Source organism: Cavia porcellus, unplaced genomic scaffold, assembly GCF_034190915.1.
Source record: "Cavia porcellus strain 051 isolate PalLab524CR breed Dunkin Hartley unplaced genomic scaffold, mCavPor4.1 scaffold_15, whole genome shotgun sequence".
Taxonomy (NCBI): domain Eukaryota; kingdom Metazoa; phylum Chordata; class Mammalia; order Rodentia; family Caviidae; genus Cavia; species Cavia porcellus.
The window spans coordinates 46,542,682-46,567,861 of NW_026947498.1; the positions used below are offsets into that span (position 1 = coordinate 46,542,682).

The window sequence follows — 25,180 nt, forward strand, 5'->3', positions numbered from 1 at the left end:
TTGGGTAAGGAGTGTTATTTTTCATTGTAAAGAACTAGCTCATGTAATTATGGAGGCTATTAATTTCCAAGAACCACAAGGTAAATTAATGTATTAGTTGTTTGTTGCTGTAATAATATTCCCAAGGAAATCAACTTAAGAAAAAAAGTTTATTTTGGTTCAGATTTCAGAAGTTTCAGTCTATGGTTGCTTGGATCCCTTGTTTCTGGGTCTTTGATGGGGCACATCATCGTGCAGAGGGTCAGTGGGGCAGAACTGGTCACTTCATGGCAGCCAAGTCAAATTTTCAACACATGAGCCTTTGATGGACATTCTAGACCCAACTGTAACCATTGGCAAACTAGAGGCCCAAGACAGGTGATGGTTTAGTTTCAGTCCAAAGCCAAGGATAATTTTTTCTTATTCAGAGAAGGGTCAAGCTTTTTACTTAGCTGATCAAATGAGTCCCACCCACTTTGTTAATAGTTGTCCTGGAAGGGGCTGGAGATTTAGCAAGCAGGCAGTCGTGAGTTCGATCCCCGGTACCGATAAAAAGGAAAAAGACAAAAAAAAAAAAAAATAGTTGTCCTGGAAGACAGTATGCATTGTGGAAAGTAAGTACCTTCTGGTTGCCACCTTTCTTCAAGATAGCTTCATAAACAGGAAAACAGTTATAACTAATTTTTTTCTGATTCTTATAATAAGACTTTGTTTTTCCATTGTGGAGAGACAAAGAAGATCCAAACTTGGAATTTATCCTGACCTATAACCTTTTGTCACAATCTTAACATTTTCCCTGGAGCCAGCACCGAGGTATCAAGGGCTGGCTGGGTTCTGGCTTCACTCTCCAGGGTAGACTTTGGTCTAAGAAACCTTATATAGCAAGTGTGTGGCCTGGGGGACATTACTTGACTTGTCTAAACAGTAGTATTATTAACCGAGAAAAGGACTTCATATATACAAAATCAGTAGTTACGTTGTAAACATTAGATAAATGTATGTGAAGCCCAATGTTAAATGTAGTAATGCTCAATAATGATAGTTCTCATCACATATTGTTGTCATCCGATGATTTTGCTAAGAGGTAAACTTTTGGAGATGTGGTAAAGGATTGTTTTAGTTACTTTTTTCCTTACTAAGGAAAAATACCTGACACCACAAGTTAAAGGAGAAAAGATGTATTTCAGTTCACCGTTCATAGAGGATTCAGTCAAGGGCCAGCTGGCTGTAAGGCAAGATGGCATAACAGAGGGCATCACACAAGAGAAACAGTTCATAGTGTGTCAGGCAGGAAGCAGCAGCAGTCAGCAAGCGACAGCAACCTGCCTCGTTCTGTCCCTTTATATTCCGTCCAGTCTGCAAGCCTACTCCATTATCACCACTCTTAATCCACATTCATATACCCTAAATGTAGCCACCTCTGAAAAGCCCATTTATGACCATGTGAGGCTTTGAGGGACTTCTAAATATAAGGCTTAGCAAGGATCATCAAGAGGGAAGGAGATGGAAGCAATGGTATTTAAATTAATTAAGGTATATTAAATGCATGTACCAACTCCCTAAAACAAACCACATCATTATATAATATTAACATACACTAGACTGGAGTTTTTCCTACACCAAAGTTTTCAACAGTGAAAGCTTTCAGTTTGATCCATTTAGTATGACGTTGACTATTGTTTGTCAAAGATAGTTTTTATCACATTGAGATAAAGACTGTTGTTTTCTGTGGAGTTTTTATCATAAACAGGTCTTGGACTTTGTTAAATGCTTCTTAAATGCTTCTTCTGCATCTACTGAGATGATCATTTGTTTTTTGTTCTTGGCTCTGTTAATATGGGATATTACTTTTATTGATTTGCATATGTTGAACCATTCCTGCATCCCTGGTCATGATATATAATCATCCTGATGATTTGCTGCATTCTTTCGCTAGTGTTTTATTGAGAATTTTTGCATGTGTTCATTAGTGAGATTGGCCTATAGTTCTCTTCTTGGGTTGGCTCCTTCTCTGGTTTTTGGTATCAGGATAAGGCTTTCTGCCTCCTTAAATTCAATCTCTTAGAGAAAAAATTCTAAATTAAGACACAGAACCTTTTAGAACGGTGGTACAAGTTGTACCAAGGTATGAAACAGAAAGACATTTTTAAAAATTTTCAATTATTTTGTTTCCTAGAGTCATCAGATGGTGAAGGAGGAGGAGAAACAAAAACGATACATCAGGAGACAGCTGCAGTTCCTGCATCATCAAAAAAAACTGAAAAGGTGATAGTTACTGGGACAGGTGCACTTCCTGGGTTCTGAAATAAGCCTCTGTCACTCTGCAGTATTTCTTGTGCCCTAAGATCAGTTGTCGCTCTGATTTTGGGAAAGCTCTTCTCTTCTCCACCTTTGAAAAGGCCATGATTTCTTAATTATCAACCAGCAAAGTCTATATCCTTCTATTTTTGTTTGTGTTCTTTATACTGTAAGTATAATTCATAAGAATGATATTTAGATTGTCATTGTCATTGAAGATCCAAGCTTATTATTTTGGGTACAGTTCCTTAGACAAGACAGATACCATACAGATATGAAACCTCTTCCTACAAATAACCTATGAGTATGCTACCATGCTATGCTGTCAGCTGGTTTCCAGGTCTTTATTTCTACCTAGCGTATGGTCATAATATGCCTTTTTACCAGGGGATTTGCTGCCATGCTTTAGTCCAAATTGCTATTTGGAATACGTTTTACTTCCTGGACCTAAGTTTTTATTGCTTATTAAGTCTTTTTGCTGACCTCTGTAATGCCACTCACATCCATTTGTAGCTTTTTTCCATTGTGTCCCTCAAACATAATTAGTAAATTTATGTTGACGTTTAAAGAACTGGCTACTATCAATCCAAATTTCAGTCATCCTTACAGTAAAGATTTTCGGTCTTATAGTTTTGTGCTAAATTCATTCCACAAGAAGTGACTTTTCCCAATGTTTGTGACCAGGCTTAGGATAACCATGAGAAGCAACGTAACACAGTAGTTCTTTACCACCTCTTTGACCTTGGGACTTACTAGTAAAATGATGGTAACAATTATAACTTCCTCACAGAATTACATCGGGATCAAATGAGTTACTACATATGATGCACTTCAAACTGTGGTCTGCAAAGAGTAATCACTCAAATTTTCATTATTATACTAAAATATATTGCATTTTTTCATTTTGTTCATTAATGACCTAAAGGTTAACTTCTTTAGATTTTCAATTCATTTCTTCAAGATGGAATTTAATTTTACCTTAATTTTTTCCACTGACCACACCATGACCATGCATTCTCTGACATTTTCCTCTAATCAGTGCCCTGCTGATAGAATTTATTTCCAAATATCTTTTTTTCACACCCTATTTGCTTTCTTTTTCCTTACTTTTTTCTTTAAATTCATTTTGTTTACTTTCTCTCTTGCATTTCTTGCTCCTTCTTTACTTTTTCTGGGCCCACTGGTTAAAGAGTAATTTCAAATTAATAAATTCACACATGCCTGCCTGCATCATTACTTGTTTTCATTTATTGACCTACATTGTTGCTAAATTTCTGCATGGTTTTGTTTTTTTTGTTTTTTTTTTTTTGTCTTTTTCATTTTTACCGGTACCGGGGATCGAACTCACGACTGCCTGCTTGCAAAGCAGGCGCTTATGCCGCTGAGCTAAATCCCCAGCCCCCCAATTTCTGCATTTTTTAGCTCCTTTTCTCCTAGGCGTTTCTTTTCCCATAGCTATTAAGTTAAATAAGTGAAACACAACTATAGAAAAGGAAAAAATGGGAGAGGACAAAGTTAAATACATTCCCAGTTCTGTGACCATTTCCCTATCTTTGGCTACCCAGATTTCAAAGACAATGAAGGCCTTTTACTGAGCAGTTATCACAGGCACTGTGCAAGGCACACTTTAACTCACATAATCTTTACAGTACCCTATGAGGTTAATAATCTCCCATTTTACAAAAAACCTGAACTCCCAAAACTAATTTTAATAGTCATGGCTAGAACCAGGAAAGCTTAAGGGTTTACTGCCTATTTTATCACCTTCCTTTTGCTCTAATCTTTTCACTACCAAATTCCTCTGAAGTCCTAGGCAGATAAAACGCACTAATAATCCCTTCCTCCAACTCACTTCTTTCCCTGTCCAGGTAACTCTCCTCTAACCCTGAATTTGTATAGGAATCTGTTTGTGACTCTTCGCTTCATATGAGTGTTGTCCATCCAAATCTGCCCACCAAATCGGAATACCTCACAAACAGTGTTTGCTTGTGTATCTTCACAGCACTAGCACAGAAGTCCCAAATTGGCACTCATTTGTGAAATGAAGAAATGACTACAATGAAGGATGACTATCCACTATCCCAGCTCTCTTAGCACTCACCCATTTCCACCCCGTCTGTCCAAGCTTATGAGCAGTCAGCTCCCTGACAGCCACTTGCAGAAATCTCTTGGAACCTTATGACCTGGAAACCTTCCTGCAACCCCATACTTGGCCTGCCCAACACAGGTTCCTCTCTTTTTTTTTTTTTTTAATTTTATTTAAAGAAAGACTAAACTAAACAGAAAATGGGTAGAAATAATACATGCATTCAGAAAAAAAATAAACAGTAAGAAATCACTAATTGATGTTTACATACTGTCCTTTTACAAATAGTTTTTCAAAATACAAAAGTGAAACATATAAAGTGGGAATTCAAATAGTGAGACAGCAAACAGTTCTGTTCAACTATCCAACAAAAACATAGTAATATGGTTGTCAATCCTATGTACTTAAACCTACATGCAGTTATCTATATCTTCATTTATGTTGAGATTAAACAAACTAAAGCAGGCTAAAATCATTCTGAACAAAGAATAATAGTATTGCTCTTCTTATCCATGGTAGTGTCTCTGCTCTATCCTTCTTATGTCAGTCTGTTCTTGCATAACAAATTGCCCAAAATGTAATAGTTTAAAGCAGACAAAATGCATTATCTCACTGTTTCTGTTATCTCACAGACATAATTTAGGTCTGAGCATCTGGTGTGACATCTTTCATCACCAGCCAGTCAAATTCCAGGTTGGGGCAGGGGCTAGCTAGAAAAGACCATCCTGGAGCTCTCATATGTGTAGTTGGCAGGCCTTAGTCCTTCTTTATGAGCCTGCCACATTGTTGTGTCACAACGCTGCAGCTGGCTTCCCTGTCCAGCTGATCCAAGAGGGTGAAAGCTAGAGGCCTCAAAACAGAAACCACAATCTTTGTGTGATCCATTCTCAGAGGTGACATCTCATCACTCCTGCCATTTCCTGTTATGAACAAGTCAGTAAATCCAGTCCTCATTCAAGGGGCAATGGATACAAAGAGATAGAGATGAGAGTTGGGCATTATTGTGGGTTCTGGCCACAGTCTTTCCTCAGGGATCTAATGATACATAGCTCTCCATAAGCAGAATACATTCATTATCTAAGGCTTGCAAAAGTCTTGTCCCATTACAGTATGAGCTCAACTTCAGAGTCTCATCAACAAAATGAGATCTGAATACAGTTGAGGTTTCCAGGATTTAGTTCCCTAAGCCAGTGTCTCAGTACATTTGTTCTCAATTTAGAAAACTAGAGACAAGTTATCTCTCACACATAGCCAACACACAATGGTGGAACAGGTATAGAATAATCACTTTTCGCACTTCTGTTCAAAAAGAGGAGAAATAGGAAGCTGCAGGAATCATTGGATCAATAAGGAAAATGTTCAGAGTTTGTTGATTAAGTCTCAAAGCCCAGGAATAATTCTCTATGTCTCTTTGCTCTGCCATTTGAGCACTTTGTTCTTCCCTTTGAGCCATCCTTTTATTAATGGAAAGTAGCAGATCTTTGCAATTAAGCAGGTCTTTCAATCTGTATCTTGACATTCTGAAGTTCCAAAGAGCTCTCTTCATTTTGCTCTTTGAACTCTCAGTCCAAATGAATGGTGTTCCTGCTTCTGTAACTCCTTTAGAAACTGTGTGGTCCACATGTTATTCTTGGGGGAGGGGAGTGTTTATTCCATGAGGCAGAAATCAAATATACAAATTTTCTACTTTGAGTCCCTGCTGAAACAACTGGTAGACAAAACACTGCTAAGCTTTTCAGAGGCACATTAAGAAAATATCTGAGGCGTACCCTTTATTTCTTCAAAGAGTTCTTGTATGACTGAGTAATACAGTATCCCTCTTATACCATTTATGATTTTATTTCTGTGGTTTAAAACTGCTATATGGAAAATTCAAGAAATAAATAATTTATAGGTTTTAAACTGTACCATTCTAAGTCACATAATGTAATCACTTTTCTTTTTTGTCTGTCTTTTTGAGACAAGGCTTCACTCTGCAGTTCAGGCTAGCCTTGCATTTGCTTTGTAGCACAGGCTATCCTGGAATGCACAGTGATCCTCCTGCCTCAGCTTCCCAAGTGCTGGGATTATAGGCATGTGCTACCATGCGTAGCTACAGTGTCTTAAGGATGAATGTAATACACTAAGGTATTTTGTGAGTACATTCATGAAACTTTTATTATAGTCTATTATTATTCTATTTTATCAGTCATTATTAATGTCTTATTGTGTCTGATTTATACATTAAACCCTATTAAGGTATATGTAGGGGGAAAAAGCATAATATACATATATATAGATAGATACATATATATGGCTTGGCACTATCCATGCTTTCATTGTCTACTGGGGATTTGGAATGTATCCCGAGGAGCAAAAGAGACCTACTGCACTCTAAGGTACCACCTTTGTTCTTTCTGAAATTTTAATAAATGGTGACTGAAATCACACTCTTAACCTCTTTTTAACAGTCCCTAAAATTTAACTCCCTTCTTTCATATTTTGCTGTAGGCTCCAGGAAAAAATTAGATAGCTGCTTCAACACAATGTGGAAATTTCCTCACCTATATTAGCAGTCTCATTGGACACATTTTCTGCTTTCCATGTAACTGCAGAAAACAGCATTGCTAAACTTTCTAGCACTGCATGGGAAAGAGGCTCCTTTCTCCTTCTTTCAACTGTCAGTGAGTTCTTTCTCACTTTCTTCAAAGTCTAGAATTTTTTGAAATGTGGCACATTAGTATGCTTAGTCACACTTTTTCCACCCCAAAAAATGAAGAGAGCTGTTTGGAACCTCAGAATGTCAAGATACTGCTCAACTGCAAAGATCTGCTACTTTCCATTAATAAAACGATGCCTCAAAGGGAAGAACAAAGTGCTCAAATGGCAGAGCAAAGAGACATAGAGAATTATTCCTGGGCTTTGAGACGTAATCAACAAACTCGAACATCTTTTTTTAACTCTTTTTTTTTTTTTTAAACGGTACCAGAGATCGAACTCACGACCGCCTACTTGCAAGGCAGGTACTTATGCCGCTGAGCTAAATCCCCAGCCCCCAAACTCTGAACATTTTATTTTAAAGTACTTGCAAGAGAAGGGAAAATTAAAAAAAATTAAGATGTGTTACATATATGAACCAATTATGCATGATGAATGATGATTATGCACTGCAAACATGCAATAAAAAAAAAGTAAATGAAAAATTATGTCCCCCTCTAGTACTTCAATATATATAGTATTGACTAAATTTCAATCTTGGTTTTAAAGTGCTTTAGAATTTTTATTCTGTTTTGGGGGTGCTTTGTTTTCTTCTTATTTGTCGTCTTGTAGCTTGCCTTCTTTCTTTTCCTGTCCTTTTTCCTTACTCCTTTCCTTTCCTTTCCTTCCCTCTCTTTTTCTGATAGAGGTATCACTGCATTGCCCAGGCTGGACTCAACTCATGATCCTCTTGCTTCAGCCTCCTATTACGGTTTGGGTCCAGATGTCCTCCCAAAGCCTCATGCATTTTTAGATAGAGCTTTTTTGGAGATAGTTGAATCTAGAGTTTGTGATTGATTCATGGTTTAATGCTAGAATTAACAGTGGGTAATTGCTGGATTAGTCCACTGATTGGATTTGCACTACCCTAATCCCAGCAGTCTGGATAAATAAAAGGAGCAGAAAGAGGCTTGTTTCCTTCTTGTATTCTTGTTACCTCTGCTGTCTTCCACTGCCATGAATAGTTGTCTGTCTAATGTGTGCCACCTTTCTTTGGAGCCAGCCAATTACAAACTGAAACCTCTACAGACTGTGAGCTAAATAAACCTTTCCTCTTTTCACTTTGAGTGTGGAGTATTTTGTCTCAGCAGTGAGAGAAAAGTAAGCAACTGGGACAACAAGCAAGTGCTACTCTACCTGGTTTGTTTTAAACTTCTTTCATTTCTTTTAAGGAAGAATTAATACACCAAAACAATGCACAAATGTCAAGTGTACCATTTGCTGAATTTTGGCAAATGGATACTACTCTGTAAAACAAATCTCTGTCTGGATAAATAACAATACCATCACCTCAGAATCCTTTCATGCATTTCAGACTCGTTGTACCAGAGGCAATAGCTGCTCTCATCTTTTTCAAAAACTGTTAAGTTTCGCCTGTTCTACAATGCCATGTAAATGGAAGTGTATGCTTTTTTTTATTTCAGGTAAATTTCATTCACCACAATGTTTTTGCTGTATCCACATTGACAAACTGTTTTTGTCTCCTTACTTTTTACTGCTGAGCACACTGGTCTGCTAGGGTTATCAGAACAAAATTCCACAGACCCGGTGACTTAAACAGCAGAAATCTGTTTTTCGCACTTCTGGAGACTGCAAGTCCAGGACCAAGACACTGGCATGTTGGTAGATATGTTTTAAATAACTTTTGATCAAGTCCTAGGGAAACTAAAAGCTAGATCTAAAATATTTTCATTTTTACAATGAATTATTTGTTTTATTATAAAGTGGCAATTTAAATATTTTATTTACTAATGTAATAACCATACATGTCTTTTTTAAAAAGTCAAACACTATTAAAGGTTTTTAACAACAACAACAAAAATTCTCTTTCTCGCCTATCTTCTATTCTCTCTGCAGAGCAAACCTCACCTTTTCTAGCTCTCTGTGTTTTTTGCTACCTTTAGTTTATCAATTTCTGAAATAATCTACCAACTTCCTGATATAGCATTTGAGGACATAGCTCTCTCATCCACCTCTTATTCCCTCACCAACTGTTGCCTCCTTTGCCAGCATAATTTCACATTTTGGCTAAAGCAGTTATCACAATTATATTATTATGATTATGGAATTATTATTGAAATGTTGAGAAAAAGACAAGCTATAATCATCCTTCTTATATAGCTCTTTATTTTCATGAATTTAATAGTTGCCTTATTTCTTTATTTGCCTGGCTTCCTGTGTTCCAATTGTTAATTGATTCCATATGTTCCAACATCTCTTCCACATGTCCATGAATAATGTTCTCCATATGCTAAAGTAGATCAGTTGTTTTCATTTCTTGAAAACCTTCACACTTTTATTCGGCTCCGAAGCCGTCATCCTCTAGGCCCACTGAGCAGTTGAGACTTCTTACTTGCCAGACTGAGATATCCTTTCATTACTCCTCTAGGTTGGGCCTCCCTTTTTACTGAGTCCTTTATCTTCCTTTGTCTTGGTTTAACCTTTTTTTTTAATAAAATCTTTGTTATCTGTGGGTATGAAATAGGTGTTTTTGAACTTTATATATTGCACATTGTTTCTGTCCTAGTCTCATTTCACTAATAGTTTGGCTGGGTATAAAAGTCTAGCTTACAAATAAACTTTACTCATAATTTCAAAGGATCATTTCACCTAGCTGTAGCATCCCTTATTGATCTTGAGAGGTCCTGACACTATAATTTTTCTTGCTTCTGTGTGTGTGTGTTAGTTTTTTTTTTTTTTTTTTTGAAAGTTTTTATCATCTTTATCCATGATTTTCTTAAGTTTTACATTGATATGATAACCCTCTTATTCATTGTCCTGTGTGGCTTAATGGGCTTTCAGCTAAGTTTGAAGTTCCAGAAAGTTTTCTTCTCTAGGATCATTTCTTTGATCACTGGCTTAGTGATTTTTATTACTGGGACAAAATGTCCAACACCCACAATTTAAAGAAGAGGTTTCTTTTGGCTCACAGTTTCTGGAGGAATCAGTCTATTACTGGCTGGCCTCAACACAAGAAGAACTGGTGAAAACCTCTTGCAGAGGAAAGCTGCTCACATCATGCTGACCAGGATGTAAGGAGAGAGAAAGGAAACAGAGAGGGAGCTATATTCTTCCAGCTCACACTCCCAGTGACTCACCTCTACCCAGGCTCCACCTCTCCTAATAGCACACTGAGCTAAGCTATTAAGGGAGTATAACAACACCATGATCTGATCCCTTTCCAAAAGCTCCACCTCTGAACAACTGAACCTTTTGGGGGACATTTTAGATCTAAATCACAATATTTCATCCCTGGTTACAAAGAGTCTCATGTCTGTCTCTTTATGCCAAAGGTATTTAATCTATCTCTACTGGTTACCAAAGATTTAACAGTTGCATCATTGCTGAACAGTCTAGGTTGAAAAGCCTCTGAGACTCAAGACAAACACCTGGCCCCTGCTAAAAATATTCTTTTCAAAAAATACTTACAGCATAAAATAATGCAGGATAAACATTCCCATTCCAAAAGGATTGAAAGGAATCAAATCAAAGCAAGATTTAAACTTAGCAAGGCAAACATTAAATCTTATAGTTCCATGTCCTGCACCTGGAAAAGTTGTGGTGACATGTGAACTCCAATGGTTTTGGATCTCCCCCCCCAATCCTATGTCATTGCTAGCTGCAACCCTCATATTTTCTCTGTTGTGGTGACTCTACTTTTTTCCTGCAGATTTCCTCTACAAATGATCCATATTCCTGGCATCTTCAATGGACTTTTGGCTTCAATCCCACATCATGCACTGTCGTCTCAGGTGCATGTCACCTGGCCTCCCAAGACTTGAAATCTAGTGGAAAGCCATTCTGACCCCCACAACTCTTGCATTCTTATGGTTGTAAAGCCAGCACCATGCAAATGACACTAAGCTTCACTGGCAATTGAAGAAGTAGCCAGCCTCCTTTGTATCATAGCGGCAGAGTTCTGAGTACCTGAATGACTGACATTCAGGAAAATTTTTCTTAGTTGAACCTAAATGAAAGGGGCTCCCTGGAACTTTCAATGCAAAATCTTTCACTTCTAGCCTGCTGTGAATGGGTTCTTTGTGATTTCTGAGCACTTTTCCTACGGACTCAATGTAAAGTACTTGGCTTCTTTTTAGTGCTATCTTTTTAGCAATCATTCTTGCCTTTGCCCCAACTTTTAGGTACTTCTTTTCTGACCAGACTCCAAACCCTTTAAATGCTTTTTGCTCCTGATTCTCACTGTACACCTAGCAGAAAGTAGCCAAAGCAACAATGCCTCAGACTGAGGCTGCCTTGATATTTTCTCCATCAGATTAATTAATCTGCGTTATGGTTGATACATTGTGTCAACCTGGAAAGTTGAGAAATATAACTGAGAGGCTCAGCAGGGAGCCAGGATTCTTACTTTGTAAATATTCTCATCCTGTGCAAAAGGAGGCCACAGAGATTTTGTGAGTGCTGCACCCACCCTAGGTAAGGGGGGATGGGGACCTAGATAAGGGAGTGGCCTGTGTACAATATAAGGAAGGAGAAGAGGCTTGTTCCCACTTTGCTGTGGCTACCTTGAAGTGTTGCCCTGTGCCATGCCACCCTGCCTTGGAGCCAGCTGATTATGGACTGAGAACTCCACAAACAGTGAGCTAAATAAACCTATTCTTCCCTAATTTTGGGCATCAGGTATTTTGTCTCAGCAATAAGAGAAAAGTAACCAAGACAATCTGCCACCATTAATCTCAGTCTCTAGCAAAGTCTCAGGACTAAAAATTTAGATGAATTTTCTGATGGAGCATAACACACATAGCCTCAAGTCTAACTATCAAAGATGTCTTTGTTCCCAACCGAAACTTTGAATCCTGGTCTTTACTGTGCACATCTGTTGCCTTGTCATCTTCTGAGCTCAAACCAGGACCTCCCAGCAAGCTTGCCTTCAACTAATGCTTCTCTTGCTGTCATCTCCAAACCTTTCCAAACCTCTTCTACAAGTCAAGAATAGTCCCAGAAACATCCCCACTTTAAGTGCCCAATCTGTCTTGGTCACTTCCTTTCAATGAGACAAAACTTTCTATATCCACAAGTTAAAGGAGAAGAGGCTTATTTTCCTCAGGGTTTTTAAAAGATTCAGTCCATAGATATCTGACACCAAATCAGGTTTTGGTGGAAAAAAGCTGCTCATGTCATACTGACCAAGAAGCAAAGAGAGAGAAAGAAAAAGCCAAGGAGGGAGACATACCTTTTGTCTTACTTTTTTGTTACTGAGACAAAATACCCAGCACCCACAAATTAAGGGAGGAAAGATTTATTTGGCTTACGTTTGTAGAGGCTTCAGTTCACAGTTGGTTGGCTCCAAGGCAGGCTGGTCTGGCAGAAGGGAATTGCAGAGATGAAAGAATCTGTGGAAAACCAGGGCGGGCAGAAGATAGCCAGCAGTGAAGCAGCAACCAGGAAGAGGTGACAAGCCTCTTGTATCTTATGCAGGCTGCCTGTCCTTAGGGTGGGTACCACTCACACTCCCTTAATCCTAGTGTTGCACCATGAGTCAATCTCAGTGTCACACATTGTAGATCCCGTCACCTCTGAAAAGCTCCACCTGTGACCATATGAGGCTTTGGGAGAAAATCTAAACACAACCCCATAACACTTTTGGAAGTCACATCTCTAGTGACCCATTTACAACCAGGCCTCCTAAAGACATAATCAGCTATTGATTCATCGGTGGATGAATACATTCCCTCTAGCTTGTGCCACCACTGGTACATACATGACTGTTCTATCAGGTGGCATGGGATAGTCCTGCATGTTCACTCATGATACAAGCTGCCTGATGGAACAGTCATGCATGGACAGATGGAACAGTCATGCATGGACAGCCCCATCATGAGTGTGTCTATCTACTGAATAGTGTTCTCATGGTCCCTTCCGCCACTGATCTCATGGTCTTTGGGGAGAATATTTTAGGTCTAATCCATAACATTCACTCCATCAGTACTGTTTTATACGATCTCTTGTTTCAGTAATGCCTTTCCTTGGAATATTAAATATCTTGTTCTGGTTCTCTATTTTCTCACCATTTTCATATTCCTGTTTTTCATCTCTTTTTGGGAACTGCCCTGTACAGACCTTCCTCTTACAAGTTTTTAATTGAACTTTCTTGATGTTTAAATGTTTTCTGACCATTCCTTTTAGTAGCGCCTTGTTCTTATTTTACAGCTGCAAAGTGTCTTTCTGGGACCATCAATACAATTCTTTTGAAGTTCTTTCTTCTGAGTTACTTTTAATTTTTGTGTTTTGTTTAATTTCATTGGAGATTTTCAAAGCTATGTAATTAGCTTTGCCTGTCTATAGATATCTAAGAGACATTCTTAAATGTACGTGGGTGGAGCTTGTTCCTGTAACTCATACTTGAGTGATAGGATAGCAAGGTGGACTATTACTAGGGAACCCCCAAATGTCACTTTCTTATAGCAGTTGTCTTAGGTCATTCCATTTTGTCCAGATGTGACTTCAATAGTCTCCTGCCCTACAATATGGAAATAAGAAATAGAGGCAGAAAGGCAGCCTCTGTCCACCTTTCCCTGTGCCAAACTTCTTGGTCTGCTTAATGTCTCCAGAAAACAACCTCCAAGTATGCTACCAGAAAGGAAGCAGTAATGAAATGATTGGTTGTCTGGGTAGGAGATCTAAAGAATGGGGTATAAGGTAGGGACTTACCATTCTAAATATAAACTTTCAACAACCCCTGTCTTTTCAACCTCTCCTTCTCTGTAATATTTTGTGTTTCCAATACTGGACTTTTCCAGAAACCAACATCAGACTCACTTATTGTGACCTTCTACCTTTTCAGAAACCCCAGGACCAGCGCGCGCTCTCTCTCTCTCTCTCTTTCTCTTCCTCTCTCCTTCCCTCCCTCCCTCCTTCCCTCCCTATAGATTTATACCTTTTCAATGCCCTTTATAATAGTTTAGTGGCATTTTGAGGATAACTTTTCATGTGTAATCAGGAGAATCATTCTTAAAGGATGTAATTTCTTATACTTTAAGGAATTGAGAACATGCCCCAATTGCTTCACTAAAAAGTTACAGGGGTTTTTTTTTTATATGTTTTGGGGGGACACATGGTCCTTCAGGTTACACATTTAAGATTACTACAAAGAAATGACATGAACCAGGGATTCAGCTCAGTGACATAAGCGCCTGCCTGGCAAGCACAAGGTCATGAGTTCAATCAGTACCCCCCCCAAAAAAAAGAAAAGAAAAGAAATGACAGTACTTATCACTGTCAAAATCACATTCTGTTGGGATTGATTTGTAGAAATGATTAATGGCCTGGCCGGAGTCTGCCACATCTTTCTTTCCTTTTTCTTTGAGGGAAAATATTAGCACTTATAAGGAAGTTGGCTAAATTTAGAAATTTTCAATAATGTGTGTTTGGTTTTCTCCCAAATACCATCTCACCTCTATGAAAATTGACCTATAAAGGAGGCTTCTTTTTTTATTTTAACCTTAACCATTTTAACATTTCTTAACCATCTATAGTTAACATTTCTTCTTTTTTTAATCCTTTTATTCAAGGATAAAATGAAAGAAAAAGAAGAAAAACACTACAACAGAATTTCAAAACACATCAATCAGGGACAACAATGGTACATACGTTGCACAGTGTTATCCCCAAATCATACACCCAGAGCACAAAACATTTGCATTCAATTGTCCAAACAATGCCAGCACAAATCTTTCTCTTCAACAAACTAAGCAATCAGTAGTATAACTATCTTAACTATTTTTATAAACATATATACACATATACGTATGTTTTTTCCTTCAGCTTGTTATACTAATACAGCAATACAGTGTTTATGCATGTGTGTCTTATTTATTTCACTAATGAGTATGTTCTCAAGTTGCATCCATTTATCTATAAAAGTGTCCAGTTTATCCTTCTTTATGGCTGAATAGTACTCCGTTGTATAAAAATACCACATCTTTTTTTATCCATTCCTCAATCGATGGGCATTTTGGTTGTTTTCAAGATCTGGCAATTATAAACTGCACTGCTATAAACATGGGTGCACCTAGATCACTGTGCTATGATGTTTTTAATTCTTCTGAGAAGATATCCAGAAGGAGAATAGCTGGGCTGAATGGGATATCCAGTCTAGTTTTTTGAGGAATCTCCACACTGATTTCCAAGTAGTTTACCAGTCTGCATTTCCACCAACAGTGGATAAGGTTCCTTTTCCCCCACAGTCCCTCCAACATTTGTTATTGTTTGATTTCTTGATAATAGCCATTCTTTCTAGAGTGAGGTTGTGTAAAAATCTGTGCTGCATATCCATGCTTGCATTTTCAGGGCAGGAGACTACTGAAGTCACATCTGGACTAATGGAATGACCTAAGACAAATGCTACAAGAAAGTGACATTTGGGGGTTCCCTAGTAATAGTCCACCTTGCTATCCTATCACCTTACCATGAGTTACAGAAATAAACAAGCTCCATGCATTTGAATTTCATTGTTGTTTTAATTTGCATCTCTCAAATAACCACTAATGTTAAACATTTTTTCACGTATTTATTTGCTGTTTGTATTTCTTCATCTGAGAAGTGTGTATTCATTTCAAATGCCCTAAATGAGGCTTCTTAACCTACCTTCACCATCTAAAGTAAGTACTCTTTTCTTAGAAAACAAAAATTAGATAGCATTTCCTTTAGGATTACCCAAGAATTTAAACATGACACTTAAATCTGATGCAGTGTCTTCACTGAAGTAGTTATGCAAGCATGTTTCATTCTTCCTAATCATAATTCAGAATTATGCTTATATTTTTCCTTCCAGAATTGAGGAGTCCTTGCATATCCTTACAACTGAGCTCATTTTTAGATTTAAGTTGTATTTGAATTAGTCAACTTTGTAAACTTAGCATAAATGTAACCAGCACTTTTAACATATTCTTAAAGAATGCCTCCATATGATAAATAAGAAAATGTAACAGGTTTCTATCCTGCTTCCCCAAAAAAACTCTTACACAAATGCCTTAATATAAAGAGATATTACATATGCCTTAATCGTATCCTGGCTTTTGCCTTAGGACTACGAGCTGATTGCTGGCCTGGTCTATAATTGGAATCTTATGATCATTTGGAAGATTCTGTGACATAGTGGCCTCAGCCTAGTTTCTTACTGGCATGTACTAACATCACATTGACATCTACGTCCATAAGACATCTAAATAAGAAACGCAATGATATCTTTCTTTTCCTTAACTATGATGCAATTGCTCTTTGTAGGTTTTGGTATAACTGAGAAGTTAAAATTTAAGATTCCCATGTTATTTTAACTCTAGACCTTTTGAATCCACTCCTCTGACTAAGGCAGAGTCTAGAAACTGCTGGTCCTTGGGCCAGCAGTGTCTTAAAGAAATTATGTAGCATTATATCTCTGTCTGACTTGAAACCACAGGCACCCCTAATCTATGGGCTCTTTGCAATCTTTCACAAAAAATTCATCTACAATCTTTCATAAAAAGATTCATTAAAAAAAAAAAAGAGCCAGTAAAGATAGGCTTGCTTTAGTTAGTAGGTTACCCAACTTATACAGACAACTGTCTCATGGGAATGGAAACTTAATTAAGGGAAAACTCAGAGTAACTTTCTACTTACACTTATATCTTACTTGGCAACCTGTTTGAAAATATTGCATAAAAGATCCCGCACAGGCAACATCTTATATTCCTGCTTATGATTAATAAATATGGAATCTGAGGCACATTCTACTTTGTAAATCAAGGTTTAGTCCAAATTTCCTGTTTTTTCTACCTTAAAAAACAAAACTCAGGATAAAAATAGTACTGAACTATATAGAATATTCCAGAGTTAAGGTAGTAAGAAGCATTATGATAGATTATTATCTGACCATGAGCAGAGACATTCATTTTGTAGTCACTATTTTAAAAACACATTTTGTGTGGCTACTTTTATAAAAACATTAAAATATTGAAAAGAGGAAAGGAATAGATAATACAGAATAATAAGTCAGTGACTTAGAAATGCAGGCTCACACACAACCAGTTTATGGAAAACTCCAGTCACTCTAGGCAAAGCCTCTCTGTCACATCATAATTTTAACCATGTCTATTTCTGCCTGTATTTTGCAAACTGGCCACTGTCTTCTATTTAATACTCTGTACACTCAAGCACATATATTCACTCACACATTTTGATATTTGTTCAAAGATTTTCCAGTCTTAAGTCATCTGCACTTTCTGCTTTCTTGAGTTTTCTCAGTTCAGCCCCTGTATAATAAGCTCCATTGGGTCTTCCAGCAGCTCAGACTGCAGGTTATTAACCAAGTGCTGTGAGGAATGCGTGCATGGCCGAAAATACTTGAAAATTCATACCAGTCATAGATACTTCATAACACAAAGGTGAAAATTTTCTCATTTGGGTTTCTCTATAGCCTAAAGAGTGTTTCTTGATACAACCAAAGGAAATAAAAGAAGATATCACCAAGACCAAGAAGAGGAAAAAGGTAATATTAATAATTTCTTACAATGGTAGAGACCCAAGTAGTTCCCATCACATTTTCATACATCATACTTTTCCACTTTATAGATACAGCAATTCTAAAATTTAGTGATATTCAATGACTTTTATGAAGTTACTAGTGTTAATTCTTGTTGGGACTAAAAATAAATTCTTATAACTCCTATTGGAGTCATGTGGAGCAACAAATATCTTTGTTACTCATTCTGTGTTTTCCTCGTGGTTGAATGTCAGACCTGAGTATCCAATTTTAGAAGTTCAGAGTTGTTCTCCCTTATGACTCCTCTGGATCTGTTCAAGAAAAGAATTTACCAACCTTCTTTACCTACACATGCCTATTTTTGCGACTTTATATCTTAAAATATTAATAAAAAATAGGCACATAAAAGTGATATAAGGCATTTATGGTTCTGATTGGGAAGCATAATCTTCATCAAAACTTCCCTTCTATTTTAATATTTGACTGTAAGTGTAGAGAAGATTCTGTTGCTCCTATACAAACTTTTTTATGACACAGCCTTAGAGAGTATGGTTAGCTTTCGCCTTCCACCACACTTGTGAAAACAGCAGTGTAATTCTCTGTCTGCTAAGAAAGTTCCACTGCTGAAGTCAGCAGAGGAAATATGATTGGGATTAGAGGAAAGAAAATGAACTCAAACCAGTTACTTAACAGCAAGCTTTTACAAAACCAAGAGTGTGTGTATATATTTTCTTTGTTCACACGTAGCCAAAAAGAAAGACGGAGATGCCAAATTTGCTAAAGGCTGGCAAGTTCTTAGAGAAGTAACTTTAACTTCCCTTTGATAATTCATACACTAATGACCTTCCGGAGTGTTAAATTCTGGTGACTCAAGGTCAGAACTCTAGTTAGATAGATTAGCTTTGGCTGAGATTATGCTAAAATATGCCCACTGATGACATAATTTTAAAAGTTAATACCTTTCACAAGACCTTGACCATTCTTGGCAGTGGCACAGAAATAAGAGTATCATGGAAAGAGGCAAAAGAGCTATAAGTGGAGGAAGGGCTCCTTCTGGATCTCCGGGAAACATTAGGAGGAGGTGAGAAGGGAAGTTTATGACAAAAATGAAATGAACGATTATATGTTCACAGTATTTTGGAGGCATTAAATAAAAGCATTATATAAATGAGATCAAATCAGAACCGATATTTGAAAGTATTTCCCCTAATAGTGGCTCTACTTTCCATAGGGCCACTTTAAACATTGTCAGCCTCCTAAGACCTGAGAATCAGGAGTTTAAAGTCTACAGGATTGTAAAGCTTCTATGTTACTTCTGCAGGTTTAATTCTAATGCTATAAATCCAAACTGAGACTCAGCACTTCAAAATTCAAATAGGCACAAAATTCTCCAAATGCTACTCTTTCAAAAATATAGATCATTTAAAACTAAAGAGAGCCAGGTGCAGTAGTAGCCCATGCGTCTAATCCTAGCTACTTGGAAGTGACAAATTTGAGGCCAGCCGGGGCAATTTAGCAAAACTCTGTCTCAAAATAAAAAGGGATGGGGATGTAAGCTTAGTAGCATAGTGGTAGAGCACCTCTGAGGTCATGCCCAGTACCACTGAAAAAGGGAGTGGGGGACTAAAAGAGTAGTTTCCATAGCAACAAAATTTATTGGCTTTTACTGAAAATTACTATTATGGAGTCTCCTGCAAAATTCAGTTCTTCTAAAAGTCTTACACCAGGAGTTATAAGAAATTATTTTAGATCACCTGTTCATTTTTTCAAGACAGTAATTATGTCCCAGAAGTATTCAGTAAGTTTTCTCAAGTGTTTTTGTTAGACTTTACATTTATACTTGGCTCTCACCAAAGCCTACAAGCAGTTTAAATGCTAGAAGAATGAACTTAAGCCAAATGTCATTCAAAAGCCTACCTTTCTGTTGCTTTTTTCCCCTTCTTTTATCTTAGAAGAAAATTACTGATGTTCTTGCAAAATCAGAGCCAAAACCAGGGACACCTGAAGATCTACAGAAGCTGATGAATGACTACTACAGCAGCAATCGCTCAGTGATTGAATTAGAAGAACTGAGTCTACCAGGTACAGCTAGGCTTGAATTTTCCTAAGAGTGAAAAACAAAGTAGCTCATATTTTCTTTAATGTATGTTATAAGATATTTTAACCAGTAAATTACTGTATTTTCCACATGCTAATACTCTTTTCCTCAACCTAATAACAATTGATTTCCTAATTAAAATGGCAAATGGTATTTATTTAGTACTGAGTTATTATTGTATATTCTTTTTATATTTAAAGGAAATTGTTACATATGTATGCTTAGGAAACTCTTCAAGGAATAAGAGTACCTAAGAAGGATAGAAGTTAAAGTAAAGATAAATCACACCTTTAAAAGTATAAATATGAAATTTCAGTTGACTATAACTTTGATATAATTAACATCTTAGCAAAGGTGTTCTAGTTGTGGCTTTGTTTTTTTTGTTTGTTTGTTTTGTTTTGTTTTGTTTTTTGTCTTTTTGAGATAGGGTCTTGCTATGCAGTTCAGGCTGGCTTTGAGCTCACTTTGTAGCCCAGGCTGGTCTCAAAGTCGCAACAATCTTCCTGTGTGGCTTTGTTTTTAGGATAGTATTGTGAGTTATAGTCTTTTTCAAGTGAGCTATCTAAAAATAGTAACAAAATGCTGCATATGTAGCAAGCTTTACACCTAATCTAGGTCATTCTTTAAGCCTATTACAGATTTATATCAATTTAGAATATTTTTGATTAAAAGTTACTGCAAAATTAAAGTAACTTTTTTTAAATTTTATTTAAAAGGAAAAAGAAAAAAACAAAACAAAACAAAGCGGTGTAAGGGTACAAATAATACAGAACTACAAAAAAAAAAAAAAACAGTAAGAAATCACCAGTTAATAGATAACACATTATCATCTTAGAGATAGTTGCTCAAGTCACAGTATCAAAGCATACAAAGTGAACATTCAAACAGAGAGACTGCAAACAGTTGTGTTCAATGATCCAAACAAAAACATTAATATGGTCAGCTGTTTAACACCCCTAAACACACTTGCAGTTGTATCCTTTAGAGCACTTTTTTTCCCTCTCTTTTTTACAACAAAATTTCCACATTTTGGGTTTTATTACTCCTTAGTTCTTATTACTTTTTTTTTTGGAAGAGAATAAAGTCAAATATGGCAAAACAAAGCTGTCAGCCAAAACCAAGGATAGACATAGTACATGATGTAAAAACACAGTACAAGGTTATCAACAGTGGTTACCATAATGTCTCTTGTTTCCTTAAAAAGAATTGTCTATCTCATTAGATATTATAAAGTTGAACAAAACAGTAGAGAACAAGACCAATAAAACTTAAACATTGTAAACATTATAGGACTTCAAAAGGAAATAATAGTCAAACCAGAATGGGCATCTTAGTGAATCTTATTGCCTTCAAAGTAGTTGCCTATACCCTCAAACTTGATACTATCATACAGAACGGAACAGAGTCTAATCAGTCAAAACAAGACAGTGGGAGTATTACAGGACTTCAAAACAAGTAACTATTTTTAATTAATGTTAAAATTATGATATAGCCAAGCATGGTGGCACACACTTGTAATCCCAGCACCCAGAAAGCTGAGGCAGGAGTATTGCCACAAGCTCAAAGCCAGCCTGTGGTACAAGCCAGTCTAAGTCCAGCCTGAATGCATTGTGAGACCTTGTCTCAAAAATAAATTAATTAATTAAATTATGATATATTCTGTAGTTCTTTTGGGAAGGGATGGAATAAAATAGATGTGGTCATAAAAACAAACCATAAATAGAGTACCCCTACTTAGCTGAGCTATTTATAGATACTAGGGATAACTGATTCTACTTTTGGAAATAGTCAAGGGTTGCTTAATTTCCTTTTTCCATTACAACTTTATGCCTTACAGAAGCTTGAGAAACTAGAAAACAGTCTGTTCCCTGAATTTTTATAATTCTTTTGTGGTATCCTTTTATTAAAATTGCACATTGGGTTTAGAGACTTGAGTGACCCCTTTGTTTCTTTTCCAAGAAAATTGCCTTTAGAGGACTGAGGAGTGCTTTTGTGCACGCACAGGATCTGGGCTTTCAAGCTCACTGTGCCCACTTGGCTCCAGCAGCAGTTGGAAACCACTCTACAGAGCACCGAATGCCTACTGTCACAGGAGCCGAGTGCTACAACCAAACCACTGCTCAAGATCTAGCTGCTTTAGTTCTTGTTGAGTTGAGTCAGTTTTTACTAGAAGTGTCAGATTTCCATTCTTACTCTCTGTTAGAGCATATAAACTTAAGAAGGGTTAGTGAGTTAAAAGGACCACCACTATTATGTAATCTCTGGAACATCACAAACATTGATTTCTCTAGAATTGTTGAACATTAAAGGTCAAAAGAAACTCTCAAGCAATCTTCTAAGGTCCAGCATGAGTTTGCTATTGTTTTATTAGAGTCTGATAATAGACAAGAATGTATAGTCATGGATTTGTTTAGAGAGGAAGGAAGGTATGTTAGACATGTAGGCTTTCATCTTCAGGAGAGATATTGGTCATTCTGAGACACAGTGAACTAACGAATCATTGGAAGGGGCTGGGGTAGTTTAGCTCAGCAGCATAAGTGCACACTTGGCAAAGGAAAGTCGTGAGTTTGATCCCGGCACCAGAGAAAAGAAAAGAAAAATCATGAGAAGCTTTAGGAGAAAAAGGCGTGTTACTATACTGATGAATCATAGAAAGAAAAAAGACTATGGTAGGTGAGAAGAGGCCTAAGCATAAGGTAGATATAAATAATAAAATATAATTTCTATTCAGTTTGTCAAGTGTCAAACTTGGTTTTAATTTGAGGTTGTTTGTGTCTGTAAGGCAGGAACATATCTTTTCAATTAATACTGTGCACTGTACATTGTTGATCTCATACACATGGACACTTAATTAGGGTTTTGAGGCCAACCTTACTGGGAGCTAATTAACCTCTGCTGTACCCTGACAGCCATAGAGTGTTTAGATCAGTGGTTTAGATCTAAGTGCTTAAGGCTAGCTGCAATTGTTTTGCCCAGGAACTCCTTTAAAAACAGTCTAGCCTCATTCTCCAGTGATTCTAACTCACTATGCCGTACAGAGTTTATTCAGTCTATCCTAGGAATCTGCATCTTTTGTAAAAAAGAAAAAAACTATCCAGGTGAGTGTGACTATATGAAAGCTTAGGGAATTATAGCTTTTAAATCCATCAAAACTCCACATCTGCATAAGTTACAATTTTGAAATTACTCACATGATGTGACTGATGTGCGCTAAGTCACAATATAAATTTAATTTGGTAATAGTTCATTCCCTGACACTGTGAGAAAGAGGTTGATAACCATGATGTTGACTTTTTATACATCTCAGGACAGTAGTACCTGAGATCAGGTACAGTTACATAATTGATATAGTGATGATTATCTTTGGTTGACAAGGCTCCTATTTTAATGTGTGGTTTTTAATGTGAGACCATAAAGTATTATATTTGATACATTATTCCATTCTTCCCAAATAAATTTTTCTTTCCTTTTAGACATTCATTCTAAAATATTGCTATATATATTCAAATAGGTATATATTTTTATAAAAATGTCATATTTCTGTGTGTACATTTTAAATTTTAATTAAATAATCTTGTACTGATCCCCATTCCTTTTTTTGCCTCTTCATTTTCCAGATATACTTACATGGCTTTATGTATATCTAACTCATTGCTTCTAAATACTACATAGTATTCTAGTGTTTTCATCTACTGTGTATTACTCTTCTATTTTCTCATATATGTATCCTTAAGTTGCCTCGCATGTCTCAGTATCACAAATAGTCCCAGGGTGAATATCCTTGTGTATGTCCCTTTATAGACCACATCAGGATTTATTTGCATCATTCAGCCAAAAATGGATTTCTTCCCATTATTTATGCTGGTATCCTGAGGTATATAATTTTAATGTTACTACTTTCCAGACAGGTTGCATTTCCAACTAAAGCTGACAAGCATTCACATCACCCTGCATTCTCAATGCTTGATATTGCACAATCTTTCTAACATTTGCCATTCCAGATGACCACTTTGTCTCACAGTTGTATTAATTTGCACTTCTCTGATCACTAATGGGTTTGAACATCTCTTTTTGGCCACTTCACTTTGCCTTTGTAATATTGCCTATTTCATGGATTTGAAATATAGAAGTTTTTCATTAGTCTGTGATACAGAAAGATTCTCTTTCACTACTGTAAGAAATTACAAGCATTCAATCCAGCTATACCTCTTCTATGTATCTTCTTAACAGAGTTAAAGACATCATATTATAGTGATACACACATTACCCATGCTTGTAGCAACATAGTTCATAATAGCTAAATCCTGGAAGCAGCCTATATTCCATCAACAGAAAAATGAGTGGGTTTACACAGTGGATACTACTCTGCCTTAAAGAAGGCTAACCTTGAGTCATTTGTAGGAAAATGGATGTACTTCGAGACATAATATTAAGTAAAACAAATTAAGCACACAAGCTTAAATGTTTCATGGTTTCTCTTATGAGAACCTCAAAAATATAAAGAGCAAAATAAAAGATAACAAAAAGCAGGGAGATAAACCTTTTTCAAATGGAAAGGGGACCAAGAGATGGAGAGGGGATGGAGAGATGGAGAGGGGTTAAAAAACAACTGAGGTGTTTTGTATATATGTGCCCACTCTCCATAAAAAATGTAATCTTGTATACTGTAACATGTACCAATAAAAACTAAACAAAAGAGAATAAATAGATAAACAGCAAAATAAGTATAAGAGGGAAAAAATAGAGAGATAATATCTTTTACAAAAGGGAAGTGGACCACAAAATGGAGGAAGGGAGGGAGGTGAGAGGAATGAAAAAAAGAATTAGACTGTGTTATGTACTGTCCCCATGAGGAATATAATCATTATGTACACAAACATGTACTAATAAAAAAACTGAAATTGAAAAAAATTCTAGCCAGCTTTGTGGAGGGTTAAAGCTTTATTTCTCTTTGATACTGTAGTTATCTTAAACACTTTAAAATGCACGAGCTTACTAATTTTATGTAACTTGTAAAGAATATATATCACATTTATGTTTAACTGGCTTGACTGAATGTTTGTAACATTTCCTACTGAGCATATTTCTCGTATATCTAGATTCCTGTTTCCTCAAGGCCAATGACTTGACTCACAGTTTTTCATCCTACCTAAAAGAAAGTAAGTAAACTATGGTTTTTAAAAAATTATTCTCATGAAAAATAAGATTTGTCTCTTTCAAACTTTTAAAATTACATTTAAAATCAAAATTTTCCATCTTAGGTGAGCATTTTAAATGAATTTCTTTGGCTCCATCTTAATGTTAATTTTTAACCTATTTAAATTTATACTTGTTTTGGTCTGGCACTGAAAACTTGGGTTTTGGCCTCATTTTTGTTTCATAACACATTGGCAGTATTGGTCTAGGAACTAGAGAATAGTACTGTAGACCCATGTGATCCAATACTTTGTTGTTTGACCAAGAATGAGTCACTGAATCCTCCCCTGGACTTGGTTTTGTTATCTGA

At 36.6% G+C, this 25,180-nt stretch overlaps 1 protein-coding gene across 3 annotated transcripts in view; it reads left to right on the forward strand.

Annotated features, from left to right (window-relative positions):
• Cmss1 (cms1 ribosomal small subunit homolog) overlaps positions 1-25,180 on the forward strand; it is a 341,586-nt gene that overhangs the window by 304,147 nt on the left and 12,259 nt on the right. For all 3 annotated transcript variants that reach the window (XM_063224828.1, XM_013151732.3, XM_063224829.1), the window contains 4 exons: positions 2,156-2,244; positions 17,511-17,582; positions 19,529-19,658; positions 24,774-24,833. In XM_063224828.1, coding sequence (XP_063080898.1) covers positions 2,156-2,244; positions 17,511-17,582; positions 19,529-19,658; positions 24,774-24,833 — 351 coding nt within the window. The remainder of the gene's footprint in view (positions 1-2,155; positions 2,245-17,510; positions 17,583-19,528; positions 19,659-24,773; positions 24,834-25,180) is intronic.